This window comes from Phalaenopsis equestris, unplaced genomic scaffold, assembly GCF_001263595.1.
Source record: "Phalaenopsis equestris unplaced genomic scaffold, ASM126359v1 Scaffold000002, whole genome shotgun sequence".
Lineage (NCBI taxonomy): Eukaryota > Viridiplantae > Streptophyta > Magnoliopsida > Asparagales > Orchidaceae > Phalaenopsis > Phalaenopsis equestris.
In genome coordinates, this window is record NW_018164444.1 from 52,767,231 (window position 1) to 52,789,872 (window position 22,642).

The 22,642-nt window shown below is 33.8% G+C and overlaps 1 protein-coding gene across 1 annotated transcript in view; it reads left to right on the top strand.

Annotated features, from left to right (window-relative positions):
* The window catches only part of LOC110024786 (rho GTPase-activating protein 5-like), a 26,991-nt gene extending 4,827 nt beyond the window's left edge, over positions 1 to 22,164 (top strand). Inside the window, exons 2-5 of the mRNA XM_020724947.1 lie at positions 10,283 to 10,403; positions 10,500 to 10,619; positions 21,024 to 21,254; positions 21,483 to 22,164. Of these exons, the coding sequence (XP_020580606.1) occupies positions 10,283 to 10,403; positions 10,500 to 10,619; positions 21,024 to 21,254; positions 21,483 to 21,935 (925 nt within the window). The 3' untranslated portion in view covers positions 21,936 to 22,164. The remainder of the gene's footprint in view (positions 1 to 10,282; positions 10,404 to 10,499; positions 10,620 to 21,023; positions 21,255 to 21,482) is intronic.
* The last annotated feature ends 478 nt before the right edge of the window (positions 22,165 to 22,642 follow it).

The window sequence follows — 22,642 nt, forward strand, 5'->3', positions numbered from 1 at the left end:
TCTTTCCCTTTAGATTTGGCCAATGATTATTCAGTCAAACTTTGTTTAGGGTTTGTAATTTGAATCACTGGCAATAATTTGATTATATCTCAATAAGCCTCCTCGCGCTCTTTTCCAAGCCCTCAAACTGATTTTCGATAGAGAAAAATCTTCCATGGTTGAGAATCTTTTCTCAATCCTGGATTTAATTTACTCTTCTTCTTCTAATTTCTCTTCTAAAGCATCCACTTTCCATGCTGTCATTTCTCCAAGATCTTGGTCTGATACTAATTTGATAAGAATCAGAGCTGAAATCAACCAACAAATTGTAAGAAATATGTGGAAAATTTTGATTAATCTCCAAGCAAACAAACAAGATACAACGAGTGATCTACGATTCAAAAAGGTAGATTGATTTTTCATAATTCTTTAGGAACAAGAATATGAAAAGAAATTTGTAGGAATCCAAAACATGAAAACAAACCATATGTGATTAGCCCTAATAAATTCACCCTCAAAACACATTCAAACTTGTCTCTCAAAACTCCCCTTAATTCCTCTCTTCACATACATGATTTAGGGGCTTAATGAGCCCCGCCTGGGGACTAAAATTTTCCCAGAAAAAAATAGGTGTTTTTGGTTCTCTAAGGTTGGGCTAGTTGGCTTGGTTGGGTTTGTTGATCTTGGGTCGAGCTGGTCTAGGAGGGACAGAGCAATTTCTTGTGGTGGGAGAACCTGAAGCTTCTTTATCAATGTGAGTGAAAAAATAAAATCATTGCCTGATTTAAAGATGAAGAGGGAGATGCAACAATGCAAATATCTTCCCCTGTATTATCAACAAAATATATTCATTAAACTCCACCATTTGCGCCTGAAAGTTTTTTTGGTGATGGAGTATACAACTAAATTTGGTCGACTCATTTTGAAATGAGTTGGAATCAGATGAGCACACAGTAGCGAGATATGTTGGAGGAGTGAGAACGTCTATTAGTAATATGGTGCAACAGCGGTCGTAGTGGTCCCTATTTGATGTACAAAGCCCAACTTTGCAGATGGAGAAACATCGCCTTCTGATTGTCACGCCTTACATGAGAGTTCAACTCCAGGATCATACAACTTGAGTACACCTAGTGGAGTATCCAAGCCAACCTCTTGAGGAGAAACCAATTTAGTGTGGTAAAAAGGTGGAGCCTACCGACACTCCCAAATTCATCCCAATTAGGAATTGCTACAGTTTTGGACACATTGCATTAGATTGCACTAGCAAAAGAATGATATTTCATTGAGCAGGGAGTAGTTGGAGAATTTGTCAGCTTGCAGTCGACAATGAGAGATGTTAGTGATTCAAGCTGAGTCCATGAGAGATTCTAACATGACTAATATTAGTTGTCTTAAAAGTTAGTGTGTCCGAGGAGCTAATAACAAATAAGGAGAAACTATTATTAAATAAGTTGTCGGATGTCCTGACAGACAATTTAATTTTTGAATGGTTACCACCGAGAGAGCTTCAACATGTCATTTATTTTACTCGACGGTCAATTTCTCCAAACAAACTTGCTTATCAGATGCACCCAACTAGGTACAAAGAGTGGAGAAATAGGTTACAAATTTAATGGTTTGAGATATAGTTTGTGAGAATACTTGTCTATGGGCAGTTCCAACTCTAGTTATGCCAAAAAAGATGATTATTCATTTTATCAAGACATGTCTTGGAATGTCGTATGTGTTTTAGAGTTGCATGGATTTGACATAAAGTTTCTTAGTCACTTTTGGAAAACTTTATGGGGCAAGTTAGTTACAAAGCTTCATTTCAGTTCAGCAGCTAACCCTCAGATTTACAAACAAACATTGGTTATAAATTACAGTTTGGGAAAACTTCTAGATGTTTTGTGGCAAAGAAAATCATGCAGTGAGATTTGGTTCTCCCTAAGGTGAAGTTTTGCTACAATCGGTCTACTAGTTGATCTACATGTCACAACCCTTTGAGATTGTGTATGGACTGTAATACCCAATTTTGATCAAATTAGCTAAATTTATTAGTTTTAAAATATACCCAAATTTTGTATTCCCCAAAATTCAATTGAACTAATTTTATAAAATTTTACATTTTGAAAAGATGGATTCGATTTATAACACTATACATATATTATGGATATAATTGGGAAATTAAATTTTAAAATAAAAGTTTGATTAATCTCAATCAAATTCCTAATCAATCCTTGATTTCATAGCACTGTAACATTCCACTTTGTGAAGCATGCAACATCGTGATTCATTTGACAGATGTGATTAATGGGTGTGGGTTTATTTTCCCATTTTCCTCCATTTTCTTTCCATTCTCCCAATTCTTTGTTCTTGCGAGGTTTCTATATCCCAACACTGTAGCAGAGCGAAGCATGCATGATCGGCTAAGGGACTACTCATTCGAATGCAATTTGAAACATTCCTTTCCTTTAACGCAATCTTTTTTCGTGATTTACTGCTAGGCAGAGCATTTCTGCATTCTTGTTTACTGTAACAAGAGGCAAAAGTGTGGTTGGAAGTTGTGACTTAATTTCTTAATTCTCGGTTAGAGTTTTGAGCTGTAAACAGAAAGAAGGGTGAATGGAGGGAATAAAAAGCCTTTATGGAAAATTTATGCTGGGAAGTCATTTTGATGTAAAATTTGGCAAGTAAATTATGATTGGAATTAAATTAAGACCTAAGCTAGAACTTCATAAAAAATTTATGGGGAGTATGGTTCAAAGTAGTTTATTCTAGGCGGCAAGTTCAAAGCGAGCTTGAGAAAACTTGTCTGCTTCATTGATTCAGGTGAAATAATCATGTGCTAAATTAAGAACAATATATTTCTGTAGGTTTTCTATGTGATTTATTGATATACAACTTTATTTAGAAATTTTCGTATATTGTTGAATGCCTACGCATGTTATATAAATGTAAATTTGAGTTGACACTAATGATATTTATGAATTTACTGTTTCTATTCATATGATAAGATTGTTTATTAAGTCATTGTTTGCAAGTATTCATATACTGTTGTATATTTATATGATACATGATTTCTATATGATGAATGATTGCTATATGGATTATGTTTAAAAAAATGTCGCGAGTTTTGTGATATGTAGACTATCACATGAATTATGTTTAAAAGAATGTTATAAGTGTTGTGTTTAAAAGAATTTATATGTATTGTTGAATGCCTGCACTTGTTATATGAATGCAAATTTGAGTTGACACTGATGATATTTATGATTTTACTATTTTTATTGACATGATAAGCATGTTTATTAAATCATTGTTTGCAGATATATTGTTGTTTATGTATATGATATTTGATTTGTATATGATGAATGATTGTTACATGAATTATGTTTAAAAGAATATCACAAGTGTTGTGATATGTAGACTATTAGATGGATATCTTGTATGTATATATGATGGAGAATGATGGGATTCTCGACTTATGATATTTAGACAGAGATGAAAGTGTTGGTATCAGGATGACTATTGATATATGATATGTTGGAAATGACCCAACTTTTATTAATAGTTATTTTTAGTCGACGGGCTGGGTGATGATTCAATGACATGAAATGAAATAAATGTAGTCAAAGCCAATGCAATTACATGTGGCATTTCTAAGAAGACATTATTGTGTCATTCCCGCGGCAAGACTAAAAGAAATTTTGTCTTTTGTTTGTCTAAAGGCAATTTAGCCTTTTATTATTATTATTATTGTTGGGTATAAATAGACATTATATTTAGGATTGACTTTTATGCATAAGATTGAATTGTGAGTTAGGTTTAGAGTTTGGGAGATATCGCCTACCTCTTGAATTATAGGTGCTTTTCTTTTGTATTCTTGTTGAGTTATTTGAATTTTTAAAGAAAATATTTGTGTTTGCTCTAATTTCTATTAAAAAGCGTACCAATTTTGACGTAAGATTGTAACAAATTGGTGTGTTTGCTTCAATTTCTATGGAAAAAACATATCAATTTTGATATCGGATCATATCATATTGATTATAAAATCATTATGGATATCCTTATGATAACACAAACATGAATGAAATATATACTCGTTACAGTTATTACTATTTGTTGCATTTTACACCCTTACCTTAAATGTTTCATATGATTAAAACATATTTGTGTAATGTATTGCTGATATGCATGAGCTACATTTCACAATAATCGAGTTGTTTATGTCTATAAAATTTTATTTTAGTTTTGATTATTTTGTTGAGCTTGTAACTCACTTCTATAAGTTGTTGATTTTCATTAGGGGAATGTACCATTAGGGCAATTAGCCATATGTGATTTTTGTACTTTTGGATTCTATAGTTTTGAAAGTTTTACAGACTTTTGTGGTATGTATCTTTATATGTTGAATTTTAGCAACTTTGTATATATTTTGGTGATAATATCATATATACGCTTCCAATTATTATAAAATTTTAATGAATTATGAATTGAAATGGATTAAGAATGTTTGGATGACTGAGTAAGACTAGTTCATTATCCACTGAATTCTGATTTGTGCATGCTAGAATTAGTGCTGGTGAGAATATGGTATAACCGAGTCGTCCACTTTCGTTGCATCACGGTTGACCCTAAAAGGGGATTCAACTTGGGTTAGTCTCGATACTACTCTCTATTGAGCTTAGTACTGATGTCGAGGTTCGAGTCAAGAATATGTAGACCCTACTCGAGCAGGTAATGAAAGAAATTACTAAACAAAACATCAATTTAGAAATAGGCTAGCAAGTTTAGGAAAATTATGATTTTCAAGGAGGGCAATATGATATGGATCAGGCTGAAGGAACGACTTCCTATAGGTTTATTCAAGAAGCTCAAGCCTAGACCTGATGGCCCATTCATGATTGCCAATAAGATTAATGACAATGCCTACAAGATTAATCTATCGGGAAATTATAATATTTCTTCGACTTTTAATGCAGTGGACTTGTCACTGTGTTACGAGGGCCAGGATGTTTTCAAAGAATGGGATGTTTTCAGAGAACAGGATGAAGCCTCTCCTATCCCAGGAGAGTGATGCTGGATGTGGATCATTTCATGAGATGCAGAATTCTCGCGGTTCTGCTATTGCGGAACACCCATAGTTCCGTTGTTTCTAAGTGGTGTGTCTGTAGCTTATGCAAGAATAAGTGGTGAACCTCATGGACCTCCGTTCTGTGTTGCCTGGTTGTCCTCCTCATTATTTTTAGTCGAGACAGCCGTCGATCAACACAAAATCTACTATCCAACCACAAATTTCTTCTTATACCCTTTTTAAACACCATCGACCTCCCATTTCCCCTTCTCATCCTATTTTACAATCATATCCATGCTAAGACCTCTCCTTAAATATCTTTGAGTAGCCCTAAAACAGTATCATAGCAATATGTTGGAAGATATCTATCATTCAAGATAATATCTTATTAATTAAGAAGTAGAATGCAAAATATCTTTGCTAGTCATTTTATTTGAAGTGTTTGGCCTATAGGCAGACATCTAAGCTATCAGCTTTATTAGAGTGGCCAACCCACTTTTGACTCTGTAGTTTGTTTTGAGGCTGTGTTTGGAAGCGAAAGTTTTTGCTTGCCAATGAATGATAATTAGTTTCTATTTATGGAACTCCATAGAGTAGTGACTTTTAAATATGAAATCATGAAATTCATTTGTATATTTTTGTATGAACTGATAATAAGCTTGCATATCATTGAGAGAATGAATTGATTGCTGCTTTTAATTAAAATATTAATACAATAATATAAAATTAATGGAATACAACAACAACAACAACAACAAGCCTTTATCCCAATAGGTGGGGTCAGCTACATGAATTTTTTTTCTCCACTGCATCCTGTTGAGTGTCATATTTTCATTTAATTTTAATATATTAAGATCATTTTTTATACAATATGTCTTAGTCTTTTTAGGTCTACCTCTGTCTTTCTTCACATCATTCGAAGCTAAAACATCTACTCTTCTAATCGGATCATCAAATAGTCGACGTTTAATGTGACCAAACCATCTAAGACGACTCTCTTTAATCTTGTCCTTCATTACAACTACACCAACCCTATTAGGGATATATTTATTTCGTATTTTGTCTCTAAGCGTCAAGCCACTCATCCACCTAAGCATTCTCATCTCAGCAACACTTAACTTTGTTTTATGCTGCTCTTTTAAAGGCCAACATTCTGCGCCATAGAGCATTGCAGGTCTCACCACCATCTTATTAAATTTTCCTTTCAATTTAAGCGTTATTTTTCTATCACACAATATGCCCGAAGCATTCCTCCACTTTAACCAACCAACCTGTAGCCAACTAACTGGAACTCTACTAATAACATCTCCATCTTTATCACCATCATTTTGAACAATAGACTCAAAATATCTAAAACGTTCACACCTTTTAATGATTTGATCACTCATAGTTACAACTCTGTCACTAGAGCTACTATTACTAAAATTACAAATTACATTACTAAAATTACATTCCATGTATTCAGTTTTAGCTCACTCAACCAAAGGCCTTTAGATTCCAATGTAGATCTTTATAATTAAAGTTTTTCCTGACTGATTTCTCCAGTCTTATCCACAAGAATGATATTATCGGCGAAAAGCATACACTAAAGTACAACCTCCTGCAAATGTCCAGTAAGAGCATCCATAACTAAAGCAAAAAAAATACGGGCTTAATGTCGATCCCTTATGTAACCCAACTGAAATAGGAAAATACTTGGTCAATCCTCCTTTTGTTTAAACACAAGTAACAACTCTAGTATACATATCTTTAATGACTTAAATATAAGTCATATCAACACCTTTTTTTAGAACTCTTCAAAGAATTTTTCTTGGAACCTTATTGTAAGCTTTTTCTAAATCCAATTTTTTCTAAAAAAAATAAATCATATGTAGATCCTTATTATTCTCTCTGTACTTCTCAATCAAACTTCTCAATAAATGTATAGCTTTCATAGGAGACCTGCTTGGCATACATCTAAATTGATTATGAGAAATCTTTGTATCACATCTTAACCCATGTTCAATTACCCTCTCCCATATTTTTAAAGTATGACCGATTAAGTTAATTCCTCTATTATTTGCATACTCTTGTGCATCTCCTTTATTCTAAAAAATGAGGACCAAAATACTCTTCCACCTCCCATGCATCTTTTTAGTTTTTAAAATACTATTAAAGAGTTTAGTTAGCCAAGAAATTCTCAAAACTCCTAAATAGTTCCACATTTCAACGAGGATATGATCATATTATATTAATTTTCCATAATTGGTTCTCTTTGAAGCCTACTCAACTTCTTTTTTACTAATGCAATGATAAAAATAAAGTATTTTATTATGATTAATGATATTAATATCACCAAGATCGATTGTATTTTTTAGAAACTTCATTGAAAAGTTATCAAAATAGCTCACACAACTATGTTGAATATTTTCTTCTAAGAAAAAATATTTTTTGATTTTCTTCTTTAATACACTTGACTTTGGTTAAATTTTTACTTTTCTTTTCTGTTTGTTTGACTTGTTTCTAAGAAAAAAACACTTTTAATTTTCATCTTTAATACATTTATTTGGGTTAAAATCTTTACTTTTATTTTCTTTTTGTTTGACTAATTTATACGTATCTTTCTCACTTTCTTTAGTATATTATCTATTATAAAAATCACTAAAAACAGAATCTTTAGCGTCACAAATTGTTATCTAAAACTTCCTACGACCACCTTATATTTTTCTTAATTATCTAAATTTTTATATCTAAACTAATTTTTATAAAACTTTTTATATTTTATCTTTCCTTGCACATTATTATTTCACCAACTATTTTTATTTATAATTTTTTTTCTTTTTGATTCTTCATGTATATCTTTTACTTCTTTTTTAATAATATTTTTTACTTTATCTCACATAGAATTTGCTTCTTCATGAACATCTCAAATTTTAAAATCTTGAAGTTTACTCATAAAAATAATTTTATTTGTATGTTTTAGGTGCTCATATCTGATTCTATGACAATGATTTGTAGTATTCTTTATCTTAGAGCTCTTCGTCTTAAAATTCAAAATTAATAATCAATGTTGAGTATTTAAATTTTCACTTAAAATGACCTTACAATCTTTACATTATTGATGATCTCTTCTTCTTATTGATGATCTCACATTATTGATGATCTCTTCTTCTCATAAGAAAATAATTAATTTGTTTTATTAGATCCATTTTTATATATGATAATATGCTAAACTTTTTTTTAAATAAAGTAATAACAATAACAAAATCATATGCTAAAGCAAAATCTAATATGATTATATCTTCTACGTTAATGACTCCAAAACCATAGCCCCATGACCATTTCTAAGATCTTTTACTACTCTGCCAACATGTTCATTTAAGTCTCCTCTAATAAAAATTCTTTCTTCAATATGTATCATTTGTATTAATTCTACTAGGTCGTTCCATAATTTTTCTTTAGAACTATATCTAACCTACTTGAGGAGCATAAACACTTATAATATTAAAGATCTTAGTATCAACAACAATCTTAAGAACCATAATTTTATCTTCAATCCTATTAATTTTTACAATATTATCTTTCAAACTCTTATCTGTAATTACATTTATACTATTTCTAATGTGATTCTTACCTGGATACCAAAGTTTAAAACCTAAGCTATCAATCTCCTTGGTGTTTTTCCCAGCCCATTTAATTTCTTGAATACATAAAATATTTATCTTCCTATGGACCATAATATCAATTAATTTTATTAGTCTATCTGTGAGAGCACCTATATTCGAAGGTCCTATCATAATATTGGTTTCATGGACAAACTTCTTTACCTGCATCTGTTCATAATATGAGAATCTTTGTTTATTTGACACTACATCCAGGCGCCGATGTAGCGAGCGTTGCATATTTTTCACTGTATTCAGGTCAAACAATGCGTCGTTTCTAGGGGCTGCTGGGATGCCCTAGCATTTACAGAATGATTAAATGATTCATATCATGATTTTTCGACAAATTTCACCCTGGCTTTCGACTACCTAACACAACTCTCAACTTTTCACATCTGGGGCTTGGGACCCAGGGGCTTGGGACCCGGCAATGACAGTGTTAGAAAATAATTGGAATGATAGGAAGAAATTAGACTGGTGCGACAAAATTTGTTAAACATAAGTAAATTTATATCAAACAAACATTACTAAAACTAAATTAAGCTCTCTTTTGACTTGAAAACCCACGTTGGTTGACCTGTTTGATGTTTCCATGATGTGGTTGGCCTATTCTTTGTTATCAACCCTGTTGATGCAATTGATTTATGCATTGGACTGACCTCAGGTGGTCTACTGAACCTTCGCTTGATTTAGCCGGCTTAAAATAGCTTAATCTACTGAACTTCTTCCTAGTTTAGCTGATTTAATCAAAGCTTGATCTAGCCACCCTTTCAGAATAATGTCTCCGGTGGTAAGCCTCTTAACAGCCCCTTGGATCGTAATGCATGGAAGCATATACTTGCATGCCAATGCATGCGGGGACGTTTTTAGTTGGGATTTATGTAATGAAGCCATAAGGCTGTTTATTCTATTAAAAATTTTTCCTATTTTTTATGCCTGCACTTCTTCAATCTTCTGTGATGCTTTGAGATAGTAATAGGACTGTTTGTTATTTGCTCATTTGTCCAGTTTTTCAATATTATGTTTTTTACATAGTTTGACATTGTTTGAGAAGACATGTCACATATTATAATGAATTAAAAGGTTAAAACTATTAAATGTGTAGTCCCTTAGCTCCTCAAATATGATCCATAATAGTTTCTTTGTTGTATTATTTTGGATCAGGTTGGGTCAAAATTTGACGAGTTAAGTTGCTAAATGTGATGGATGGTTTGGGATTAAAACAACCCCTCATAAGTAGTTCGGGATCATTGTGACCTCTTACTCTATTATACAGAAAGTAACTCTTCTCATTTGCTGAAATTTTGATATATCTGTCAATGTTCAATCAAAGTAAAAAAAAAAATGTCAAGAGTAGCAGTTGAGGTTTTTTGAGATCGACATTATAGAATGAAAATGAAATATGGGTCATCTTTCACGCAACTGTATATATCTCCTGTTTGTTTTAATACAAGCTTTCTTTTCAAGTGCATAATCTTATGCTAGCTAATATGCGTAAAAAATTGCTTCAATACTTGCAATTCTGTGATTTCTTATGTATTAGTCTTGGACTTCAGCTATATTCTTTTAGATTTTGGTTCCTATTGGTTATCACTATTCATTGCAGTGCCACAGTTTTTGGAGTCTCTGCTGAATCTATGAAATGTTCATATGATAGTAGAGGAAACAGTGTGCCAACTATTTTACTGTCCATGCAACGGTACCTGTATTCACAAGGCGGCCTTAAAGTAATCTCCCACCTATTTCCATGTATTTACTGTGGCACTTATATTCGTTTGAATGTTGGAATATGCAAGTACTAAACTTCAATTCGTATTTTCTAGGTAGAAGGAATATTTAGAATTAATGCAGAAAATGGGCTAGAAATGCTTGCCAGAGAGGAACTAAACAAAGGTATTGTGCCACATGGAGTTGATCTACACTGTTTAGCTGGTTTGATTAAGGTATAATAGCTGCCTAACTCGCTATAAGTATTGAACATTGCATTTAGTTGAAGTTTTCTTATGCATATTGCTGAAAATATAATAATGGAGAACAGTAAAAAAAAATTCTTTGTACAGAAGTGGTATTATTCATCTTCAACAAGCATTTCAAAATATGAATAAATAAAAAATAGAGGAAAAAATAAGAAGGGGACGGCAAATTTATAGAGAAGCACACAAATTGCAATCTGCGAGCCATAGTGAAATAAATCCAATGGTACTAAGCCTCAATCCATATCTTAAATTCTTTGCTATAATTTAAGAGTAAGTAGGCCCCACCATGGAAGAAAGAGAAATTCAACACTCCTTAAAATGGATGGTAAAGATTTAGCATTCTAAGTTTGCCTATAATATTTTTTAGTATTAGGTTGCTAGTTGATTTCCCGTAGATACATATGAAGTGTAAATCATGCTACTATAATCTTTCTTTTATGAAGTGTCTATCAACCTCAACTTGTTTGGTACAAACATGTTGTACTGGATTGTGTGCAATAATTATCACAATATATTTTCATTCTCTTTTTTATTTTTTAATTTTTTGATATGATTTTAATCCATAAAAGCTCATGGATTCCTTGGGCAATGGCTTTGAACCCCGACTTCAACATTTGATCTTAAGCTAACAAATTGTTTTTTTCCTTCTTTAAGTTATGAGATTTTTTTCTTAAGATTGTACAATATTTTGAAGTAGATCTTCTATCCGCTAGTGACCCCGCATAGCTCGCATTTGTATATTCTTCAATTTGTAAGATATCATGCTTTTGCATAGAATTCTTTTTCTTGAGCTTGACTTAATGTATTTGGGAAATTTCTAGGCAACTTGAAGGTGTGAATCTTTGGGTTTGTACAAGAATTGATTTACAAGATTTACTACAAATGCATTGTCAAGACCAATGTTAGATAAATAGATTAGTCTTCTTACTAATTTTTAATAGTCCTTGTTTCTACGTCAGTTCCTTTTTCATCAAAATCTATTTTTTATTTTTGGTTCAGTCAGAGTTCCACATGGCTTGTATTTTGTCATATTAGTTTTTTTAGCAGGTCTATTACATGTTTTTTATTTAGAGATAAATATTCATTGTTCAAATTGAGCCATTTTTATTCCGAAAAGTATTTGATTTTCTTTGCTCTTTGGTTAATGCTTCAACGAGCTTTTTTCTTAGAGCTGTTTTCTCCTAATTATTATTACATATAACAAGTATAGCGTTAATATATACAATAAAGATTGACATTTTATGATCAAGAGAGTGTTTTATGAAGATAATATGGTCTTCTTAGCATTGCTTGTATCCAACTTATTCCATAATTTCTGTAAGTTTGGCAAACTAAGCTTTGGGTCTTTGTTTCAATTCCTATAATATATTTCTCAATCTTTATATCTTATTCTTTTTGAAGAAGTAATTGAATCCTTGTGGTGGCTGCATATACATACCTCTCTTCGACGTCCCATATATAAAAAAAAATATTTTTACAACATATTATTGATGTGCTACCCATAATTTAGCTTTAGGGACATTATAATACGATAGTGGTTATTTTAATAACATGAATAAAAATTTTTTGATAGTCTCCCAAGTGATTGAGTATATCCTTTTGTTATGAATCTTATTTGTATCTTCTTAGGCTTCCTTTTGTTTTATATTTGATGGCAAAAAATTATTTGCATTTTACTATTTATTTACCTTTTGGTAATTCAACAATCTTTTATGTATGATTTTTTTTTAAAGCATTTATCTCTTCTTACGTACCCTTTGCATTTTTATGTTCAAGTAGCTCAAATAAAGTTTTTGGAATGGAAATCAGGTTGGTTTTAATATTGGTTTAAATGGCTTTATGAGAGGGAGAAAATTTATGAAAAATAGGGAGAAAATTTATGAAAAGAGGTGTGCGGAGAGATGTAATATAAATGAGTAAAAGTAGACTGATTTGTTTGACTCCACTAACTAATGTTATGTGGGATAAAGTAACAAGTACCATTAAACAAGTGACAAAAGACGTACTTGAAGAATCAAAAGAAAAAAAAATTATAAATAAAAATAGTTGGTGGTGAATAATAATGTGTAAGAGAAGATAAATGTAAGAAGTATTGTTATAAAAATTGGTTTAAATAAAAGGTTAGATAATTGGAAAAAATGTAAGGTGGTCTGGAGAGAGACTAAGAAAATATTTTATGAAGTAAAAAATTCTGTTTTTAATAATCTTTATAATAAAATTGATATTAAAGATTGTGAAAGATTAATGCATAAACTAGCAATACAAAAAAATAATTAAAGATTTAATGCAAGTAAAATGTTTTAAAGATGAAAATACAAAAGTGTTTTTCCTAAATGGATATTCAACATAGGTGGATTAGATATTTTGATACACGTTTCAATGAATATTTTAAAAAGATAATCGATTTTAGTGATATTAATATCATTAATAATATATATATATTTATATACCTTTGCATTAGTAAAAAAAAAGTTGAGGAGGTTTTAAAGAAAATAAAGGGTGGAAAATTAATCTACTTGATGATAACCCAATAGAATTATGAAAATTTAGGAAACTCGGGAATTTATTGACTCACTAAATTTTTAAATATTATTTTAAAAACTAAAAAGATGTTTGAGGAGTTGAGGAAGAGCATTTTGGTCCCTATTTTTAAGGGTAAAGGGGATGCACAAGAGTTTGCAAATTATAGAGGAATTAAGTTAATGTGTCAAGGATTAAAATTATGGCAGAATAATTAAACATTGGTTAAGAAGTGATACAAATATTTCTCAAAACCAGTTTGGATTTGTGTCGGGCAAGTCTATTATGGAAATTATATATTTGTTGAGAAATTTGATTGAGAAGTACAGAGAGAGTAAAAGGATATACATATTATTTTTGTTGATTTAGAAAAAACTTATGATAAGATTCCAAGAGAATTTCTTGGAGGGTTATAGGAAAGAAATTCGTTGATATGACTTAAATTCAAGTTATTAAGGATATGTATTCTGGAGCTGTTAGTTGTTCGAACTGAAGGAGAATTGACAAACTATTTTCCTATTTCAATTGGATTACATTAGGGATTGACTTTAACTTCATATTTGTTATCTTTAGTTAACGATTCATTTGCTGGACATTTACAGAAGGATGTACCTTGGTGTATGTTTTTCGGTGATGATATCCTTCTTGTGGATAAAGACTAGAGAATATGTTAAGGAAAATCTTGGATTATAAAGGTCAGCTTTAGAGTCTAAAAATCTTTATTTGAGTAGATTTAAAACTGAATATGTGGAATATAATTTTTAGTAGTACTAGATCTAGTGGCAAAGTTATAGCAATGAGTGATCAAATCATTAAAATCAGAGAATGTTATAGATATCTCGGGTCTACCATTCTTAGTGTTGGTGATATCGAAGGGGATGTTATTAGTAGAATTTAAGTTGGATGGTTGAAGTGGAGGAATGCATCAGACCTATTATGTGTTAGAAAAATATCGCTTAGACTTCAAAGGAAAATTTTATAAGATGGTTGGACCTGCAATGCTTTATAGCGTAGAATGTTGGCCTATAAATGAGAAGCATGAAACTAAGTTAAGTTTTGCTGAGATGAGAATGTTTAGGTGGGTATGTGGTTTTGCACTTAGGGTCCAAATACGAAGCAAATATATCCGTGAAAGAGTTGGTGTAACTCCAGTGGCAAACTATATTTGAGAGTCGTCTTAGATGATTTGGTCACATTAAATGTTGACCATCTAATTATTCTCTTAGGAGAGTAGATGTTTTATGAGAGGTAGAGGTGGACTTACGAAGACTTGAGAATGATGTATATAAAATGACCTAAATTTATTAGAATTCAATAAAAATATGACACTCAATAGAGCACAATGGAGAAAATTGATTCAGGTAACCGACCCCACTTAGTGGGTCCTCACATATATGATCCGTGAACCTCTAAAGATTGACCCGATTTATGAAGCTTGAGAAGTGAAGAACTCCATGGTCATGTCATGGCCGATCAACTCCATGGAAACGTCCATTGGTTATTCATATATATTATTCCCTTCCGCTAGTGCCCTCTGGACTGCAGTCCGTGATACCTACTTGGATGTAGGGAACTCCGACCAACTTGATGAAGTGTTTAAGAAGATTTGAGAAGCAAAACATGGATGAAAGATCGTGGCCCAGTACTATAATAAGATCTGGTGGCACTACAGATGGAATGCTACTTGTATTACGACTACACATGGGATTCTCTAGCCGACCACTCTCTCTTCGAGAAGATTGTAGAAAAGGATCGCATGTTTCAATTTATGGTATGCCTCAACAGAGACCTTGATGAAGTCTGGAGCCGTGTTCTTGGTTGGGATCCTCTGCCTTCTACTAGTGTTGTTTTAATCGAGATTCGCCGTAAAGAAAGCCAGAGATTTCTAATGCTCGACACTTCCACTTCTTCAACTGAATCATCCGCCTTGGTCTCTAATTGTGCCCCACCTTTTTCCCTACCACCACGAATAGGCCACCCTACTTGTGTCTGTTGTCATAAATCCAATCACACCTGTGACAAGTGTTGGAAGCTCCACGGAAAAGTGAGTCAAACATTCGGCCAAAACTGCTACTGTAAAGGGTCTCAATATGACATTCGAGCCTACCACGATTCTGCTAGCTCCTACCCGAAACATTCCTGAATCTTCCGACCCTCTGAAAAGTCAGGTAGAGCAATTGGTCAAGCTTCTTGGATCCAATCAGATTTCTGCTGGTCCATCGACCTCACATGTCCGTCAAGGTATTGTTCCCATGACACTCGCATATTTTACCTACAGTCTATAGATTATTGATTCAAGTGCCATGAACCACATGACCGGATGCTCGTAAGCTTTCTCAACATACTACCCATGCTCTGTGAAAGATACAGTCAGAATTACGGACGGCTTCTGTAGTTCCATTGTTGGTAAATCGTCAGTTGTTCAAACTTCTGGTCCAACCTAGGAATTTGTGTTATGTGTTCCACTGTTAAAGTGTAACTATTTATCTGTTAGTAAATTGACGGATGACATTGATTGTATTGTTCATTTCTCTCCTGATGTTTGTGTGTTTCAGAATTGTCGTTCAATGAGGATGATTGGAACTGTTAAGTGGGTAGATGGACTCTACTACTTTCAAGAGAAAAGCACGGAGCACGAGAACATTCCACTAAGTAGTTGTAGTTTATTTAGAGTCATTGAATGTCTGATTATGTGGTTACATTATTGTTTCGGTCATCTTAGTTTTCAGTATTTAAAACATTTGTATCCGTTAATGTTTATTAATAAAAATCTTTCTAATTTCAATTGTGCGACCTGTTAGTTAGTCAAACATCATTGAGTTCATTACCCATCCCACACCTACACATCTTTCGCCTCTTTTTCCCTCGTTCACAGTTACATATGAGGTCCCTCTTGCACTTTCAGTTACACCGATAAATAGTGGTTTCTTATTTTGATTGATGACCACACTCGAACGATGTGGGTTTATATTCTAAAAAATAAATCAGAAGTTATTGTCACCTTCCAAAACTTCTACACTTTCATTTTGAGCAAATTCAAAATTTCAATTCAGGTTCTTCGGACCGACAATGGTCATGTGTTTTCTAACTCTATTTTAGGAGAATTTCTGGTAAGTGCATCCTCCATCATGGCTTGTGTACGGATTCTCGGCAAATGGGGTATTCGAGAGGAAAATTCGACATCTTCTTGATGTTGCTCGCTCCATTATATTTCAATATAATGTCTAAAAATAATTTTAGGATGATGTCATACTACTTATCACTTATCTCATCAATATAGTTCTCACTAAAATTCATAACTTCTGAACCCTTTTAGCCGTCATGATGTCATATTTTCCCACCAATCGAGTCTTCATTACGTTAGATCCCAAAATATTTTGGGTGCACGACCTTTGTTCGGAGCACTGCCCCACTCATAGTTAACTGGATCTCAGATCTATAAAATGCCTTACCCGGGTACTCCGTCACTCAAAAGGGGTATTAGTACTTGGTTCTTATCACAAATAGAATTTATGTGCGTGTGGATGTCTCCTTTTTTTGAAGTGTTTCCTCTTTTCCTGACTTGGCCTCAAGTGAGGGGGTGCTAGTGTTCTTGGACATAGTTTTATATCCTACTCTTGTAAATCTTCCCTCCGATGTTTCTGCCATAGTTCTACCATCTCCTCCTCCCACTCTTCGTATCTATACTCAGCGCACTCGTTTCAATGCACCTACTCTAGAAAGTGCTATCTCCTTGCCGGACATTGAATCTATCTCGAGCGACGTCCCCAACATAACTCCAACTGCAAATGAGGAAGTGGGTTCTCCAAGCAAGGTATGCAATCAAACATGCTCATTCCATGACAAAATATCTCTTTTCGCAGTCTATCGCCGACCCACAGAGCATTTGCTACTGCCCTAACGGACCATCAAATCCCAACTACCATTGAGGCAGCACTAGTAGATTATGCCTAGAAGGTTGCAGTGATTGAGGAGATGAATGCCCTTTTTGATGGAACCATACGTGGGATGTAGATATTCCTCGGGGAAAGAAAGCATAGGATGCCAATGGATTTTAGCATGAAATTCAACTCCGATGAGTCTTTTAAACGCAACAAAGCGCAGCTGGTTGCCAAAAGGTACTCACAGACCTATGAAATTGATTATGAGGAGACATTTGCTCCGATGGCTGAGTAAAACACCATTTGGGTCCTGTCGTCTCTTGCGATGAGTCTGGATTAACCCTTAGTCCAATTCCATGTGAAGAATGTGTTCCTGAACGGAGATCTCACAGAGCTGTATATTTCATTCCTCCAGGCTTTGAATCTATTGTCTCCCAAGGGCAAGTGTGTTAGTTGCGAAAGTCCCTCTATGGACAAACAATTCCCACGGGTCTGGTTTGGCAGATTCACAAAGGTGCTGGTGGGCCGCGGTTTTACTCAAGCTCAATCAGATCACACTCTCTTCTTCCGATATTCATTCAATGGCCAAATTGTCATCCTTATTGTTTATGTCGATGATATTGTGCTTATAAATTACGATCTACTAGCATTAGACTTTTTGTAAGGCCTTTTAGGTACATCATTTGAAATGAAGGATTTGTGATCTCTTCGGTACTTCTTGGGCTTAGAAGTTGCTCGGTCATCTCGGGGGATTTGTCTGTCTCGACGCAAATATGTATTTGACATGTTAAAAGTGAACAATCTTCTTCTGTGCGAACTAGTGGCTGTCCTGATGGATCCTAATGAAAAATTAGCTGATGTTCAAAATGTTCTTGTAAATAAGACACGCTACCAATGCTTTGTGGAGAAACTCATCTACTTTGCCCATACACACCCCGACATATGCCATGCAGTTGGTATTGTAAGTCACTTCATGCATGACCTTTATGAGCATCATTTCCAAGCTATCCATCAGATTTCTTCATTATTTAAAAGACATTCTAGGCTCAGGTTTGTTTTTTTACGACACAATGCGCTCTATTGTTGTTTACATAGACGTTGATTGGGTTGGGTTTGTCCATGACCGGTGATCTACCTCTGAGTACTACTCATTTGTGTGGGGAAATGTCGCCATATAGAAAAGTAAAAAGCAGTCATTAGTTGCCAGGAGTAGAGTTGAAGTTGAATTTCGGTTCTATGTGATTGGGGATCTCTGAAGTGGGATTAAGGCTTTGTTGTTGTTGTTGTTGTTGTTGTTGTTTTCATTGGGGATCTCTGAAGTTCTTGGGTTACACATCATGCTCCACAAACTACGTATGCCGACCTCTGTCTCTCTACAACTGTTCTGTTACAATAAGGCCGCCATCAGCATCTCTCACAACCTGATCCAGCTTGATCGTACCAAACATGTGGAGATTGATAGAAACTTCATTAAGGAATGCTCAAGTTCGGGGAAATTTGCATTCTTTTTGTGCCCTCCAGTGGCCAGCTAGCAGATATCCTCACTAGGAATCTTTCTCGGCAATTGTTCGATGGCTTCAAATCTAAGTGAACATGGCTGACATCTATGCTTCAAATTTCTTTGTATTATTTTTATTATTTTTATTGTGAGTGTCCTTGTAATTGGGTATATATACCTTTTCTTTCTATAAAAAAAAAATTCAAGCTGCTCTATTTACAAATTCAACAAATTTAAATCTTTTTTAAAGCATGAATTCTTTTTCGAATTTGTATTGCCTTAATTCTTATTTAACATTGTGGTTTTCTTTACCTGTATACTACAACTTTGTTTTTTCTATACTGCGTTTTGGACTGCATGGTGGATTGTGTCTGCAAGAGTGCCATTGTTTGATGTAAACCAAATGGTAAAGATTGATGTTTGATGTTAACTTGACAACAATCGGCAAAACTTATTCTGAAACTAATCAAACGATCTTATTTGGATTTGACCAATACCAAGGCCAGAGATGTTGTACCATGTCTTTAAGTTAATTTAAGTAAGAAATTAACAATAATATACTTAACATAGCAATTATAAGTAATGCATCACAACTTAATTTAATTATGGATAAAAATAAGAAGATTTTATCAGGATATCACTTGCAACTGACATGCTTCATTTTAACTAGATCGTGTTAAAAAGTAGGCAATGGTTGTGTAGGATTTGACTTGCAATTAATGCAACACAATTCAATTCCGTTAGACTTAAAAATATGCAAGGTTGATTTTGTTTAATATTAAGGTTAGATTTGCCGCATGGACTTTAAGAGCTTCGATAAGTTAAGGAAATTGGTCAACACATAAATTAAAGGAACAATTAAAATATTAAGTGCTAACAAGAAACTTGGGGGCTATTTTCTTGGAAGTATAAGGAGATCCACTGTGTTTTGGATACAGTATAATTTGAACTTCACATATTTAAATTGAGAATTTGAAGTATTGAAAAAAAACCTGCATTCAATGAAATCTATGGCAAGATAGGGTGGCATCAACGGAACAATTGGTTTTATGGGAGAGTGTTGATGGGTCTGCAACTTTTGAAGCCCCGCAATAATGGCTTGGGGAGCTGGCATTGGCAGGACCAGTGACCTGCAATACCGACAACTTCTAGAATTTATGGATTATGGGAGCTTGCTTCTGTGCCTTCATGATGGGACAGTTGGCGCTCACTCGAGAGAGGAGTGGTGAATTCATAATTCATTAGATTTAAGCAAATTTTAAATTAAGAAAAAATGAATTAGGTGTATTTAGAAATCATTAGAAATTTAACTTGATTTTGTCTTACTTTGCACCAATCATTAAAAATGAAAATACCGGTGTAGGGACAACCCCCAAATGGAAATGAAAAAATATCAAAAGGTGCTATGCATTAGGATGCAACTTTTAGAGTTAAAGGTAGAGTTAAAGGCTTGATTGTTAAAATGTAGTGCTTTTGGTAATATTATTTAATAAGTGGTATATAATGGGGATTTAAAGGTAAATTTAATAAACTTCAATTAGGTTGAATGGGTTGTGTGGACCGAGTATCTTGATGCTAGATGGTGGAAAAACTAGGTAGGAATAGTTAGCTATGATTATGTTGGATGGTTAGTCAAGCATTTATTGAGGATGTGACAATTGAGATTTGTTTAGGTGATTTGGATATCTACGGTAAAGGAGAAAAAATGCACCTATTAGACATATAAATAAGTGTGGATGTAAAATGTTAGGAAGAAAATGCGATAATGCTAATGATAATATGATGAATTAGTTTAACACTTCAGTAAAAACTTAGCAAGAACAAGTAAATGGATGAGGATTCGTAAAGCATGCCGTAAATAGTTGCAATATCTTATGATCCTAATTATGAGAAGGTATTATGAATCTATAACATAATAGAGCTTTAAATAACCTTCTCATATTTAGTATTGTTGCAAAACACAGTGTAACATATGCCTCCTGAATTGGCACCCCAGTTCTTAATGAACAGCGATGAAGGTTTTAATAGGCGAGAGGTTTTGGCATGCTCAAAATGAGCAGTGTCGAATGCACCAGCCATAGTGCTGATAGTATCTGTGAAATTCATGTCAGAAAATGGTGGACAAAAGATTTCTTAATTGGACATTAATTTCTGATATAGGACTTAATTTGAGGCATAACCATCTTTTGAAAAATCCAATGCACCAGCCATATTTCTGATATTGGACATGAATTTCTTAATTGGACATGAATTTCTCTTGTTTTATAAATTATCTGGTTTGGTATGCTGTGATGTTGTGCTTGTTTTTTGGTTTGAAAAATGTTGATATTGTAAATTGAGAGAATTCCTTATATTATGCTGTACTATTCTGATTTATGCATTAGTCAATATTCTTTTAATTTAAATATGCTTTCATTTTTAACATCTTTATCTAGTAGTGAGGCAACTGACCATATCCCTTTAATCATGTAGGCATGGTTTAGAGAACTACCAAATGGGATTCTAGACTCCCTCCCACCAGAACTGGTGATGCATTGCAATGCCAAAGGAGAGTGCTCCCAGCTCATTGAGATGCTGCCGCTTACCGAAGCGGCATTGCTTCACTGGGTTGTCAATTTGATGGCTGACGTTGTGGAGCACGAACAATACAACAAGATGAATGCTCGAAACATAGCCACGGTTTTTGCTCCTAACATGACTCAGGTTAGAATTTTTTGGCCGATATCTTGTAAGCAATGGTGGAATCGGGGAGAGATTGAGACTTGTTTTCATCAACTTAGGTTTAGGAGAATTACTATATAGCCCGAAAACTACCCTCTTAAATTTATACTCGGTTATGCATAGTATAGGAATTTTGCTCCCCCACCACCTAAATGTAGGATAAGAACTTTAAATTGTATGTAAACAGTCATCCTTCTTTTCTCTCTCCAGATAACTGATCCTTTAACAGCATTGATCCATGCTGTTCAAGTGATGAACTTTCTCAATACATTAATCATGAAAATCCTCCATGAAAGACAGCAGTCAGCTGCCGAAGCTCCAGAGTTGCATTCTAACCCTAAATCTCACCGGAATGATGACGGCCTTGATTTCTCGGAGGATTCTTACGTGGGTTTGAATGGCGAAATTGGTAGTTTAGATGCCTCGGAAAGTGATGCTGATGCAAGCTTCCGGAGCTTTGAAAAGAGGAGTGAAGTTGACGAATGTGAATTCATTTCTGGAAGGCCTTCACCAACTTCAAGCGATTCAGATGAATCTAAAAGCGGATATGCCAAAGGTTTCTTAAATCAACTGAGCCTTAGGAAAGGAATGCAGAAGCTTTGCAGGCATTCTGTGTTCTTGTTGAGCAGATCCACGAAGAAGACGGGTGAATTGGCTGTTTGATTTCTGCATAATGCCAATAAGGATTAATTGTAGGGGCTTGATCTTGGTATGATGTTTGGTACATCATGTTTGTAATTAATGATATCATTTGCGTGCTAACCATGTGAATGAAAAATGTCAAAAATAAAAAAAAATAAAGGGTGATTGTACAGTGATTTCAGTTATTTTTTAGGTTTTAGTGATCTTAAATTTAACGGTGATTTCGAAAGAATTATTGTGGTTGCTACATTTCTTGCTGAGTTGGTTTTGTACGGATTGTTTCGTCTGCTAGATCGTTTTAATTTTATGCAATACAGAGAAATTTGACTGTATGATTTGCAGTATATGTCGTTGGAGAAATTATTACGATATGTTTTCTAGCATAAATGTATTTCGAAATTATTTTGATGAGTGATAGCCACTCGTTGTATTCATGAACGTTTTTTCTCAAGTCCGCAGACCTGGAATTGGTTTGGGCATGTTAAATTTCAAAAATTGTTAAGTCTCGGTTTGAAGAAAATATTGTGTCTGGACTACGGCGTGAATCACACCATGCTTTAGATTGCACAGTGTGGTTTGATTCATGTCATCATCTGTGCATGTAATATTTTCTTTTGAGTTTGAGGTTAAATTTAAATCTTATTCTCGGTTTGATGCTAAATATAAGTCTTGTTCCTACCAAGCTTGAATCCAGTTAATAATCATATCAGTGCAAAATTAATGTGGAA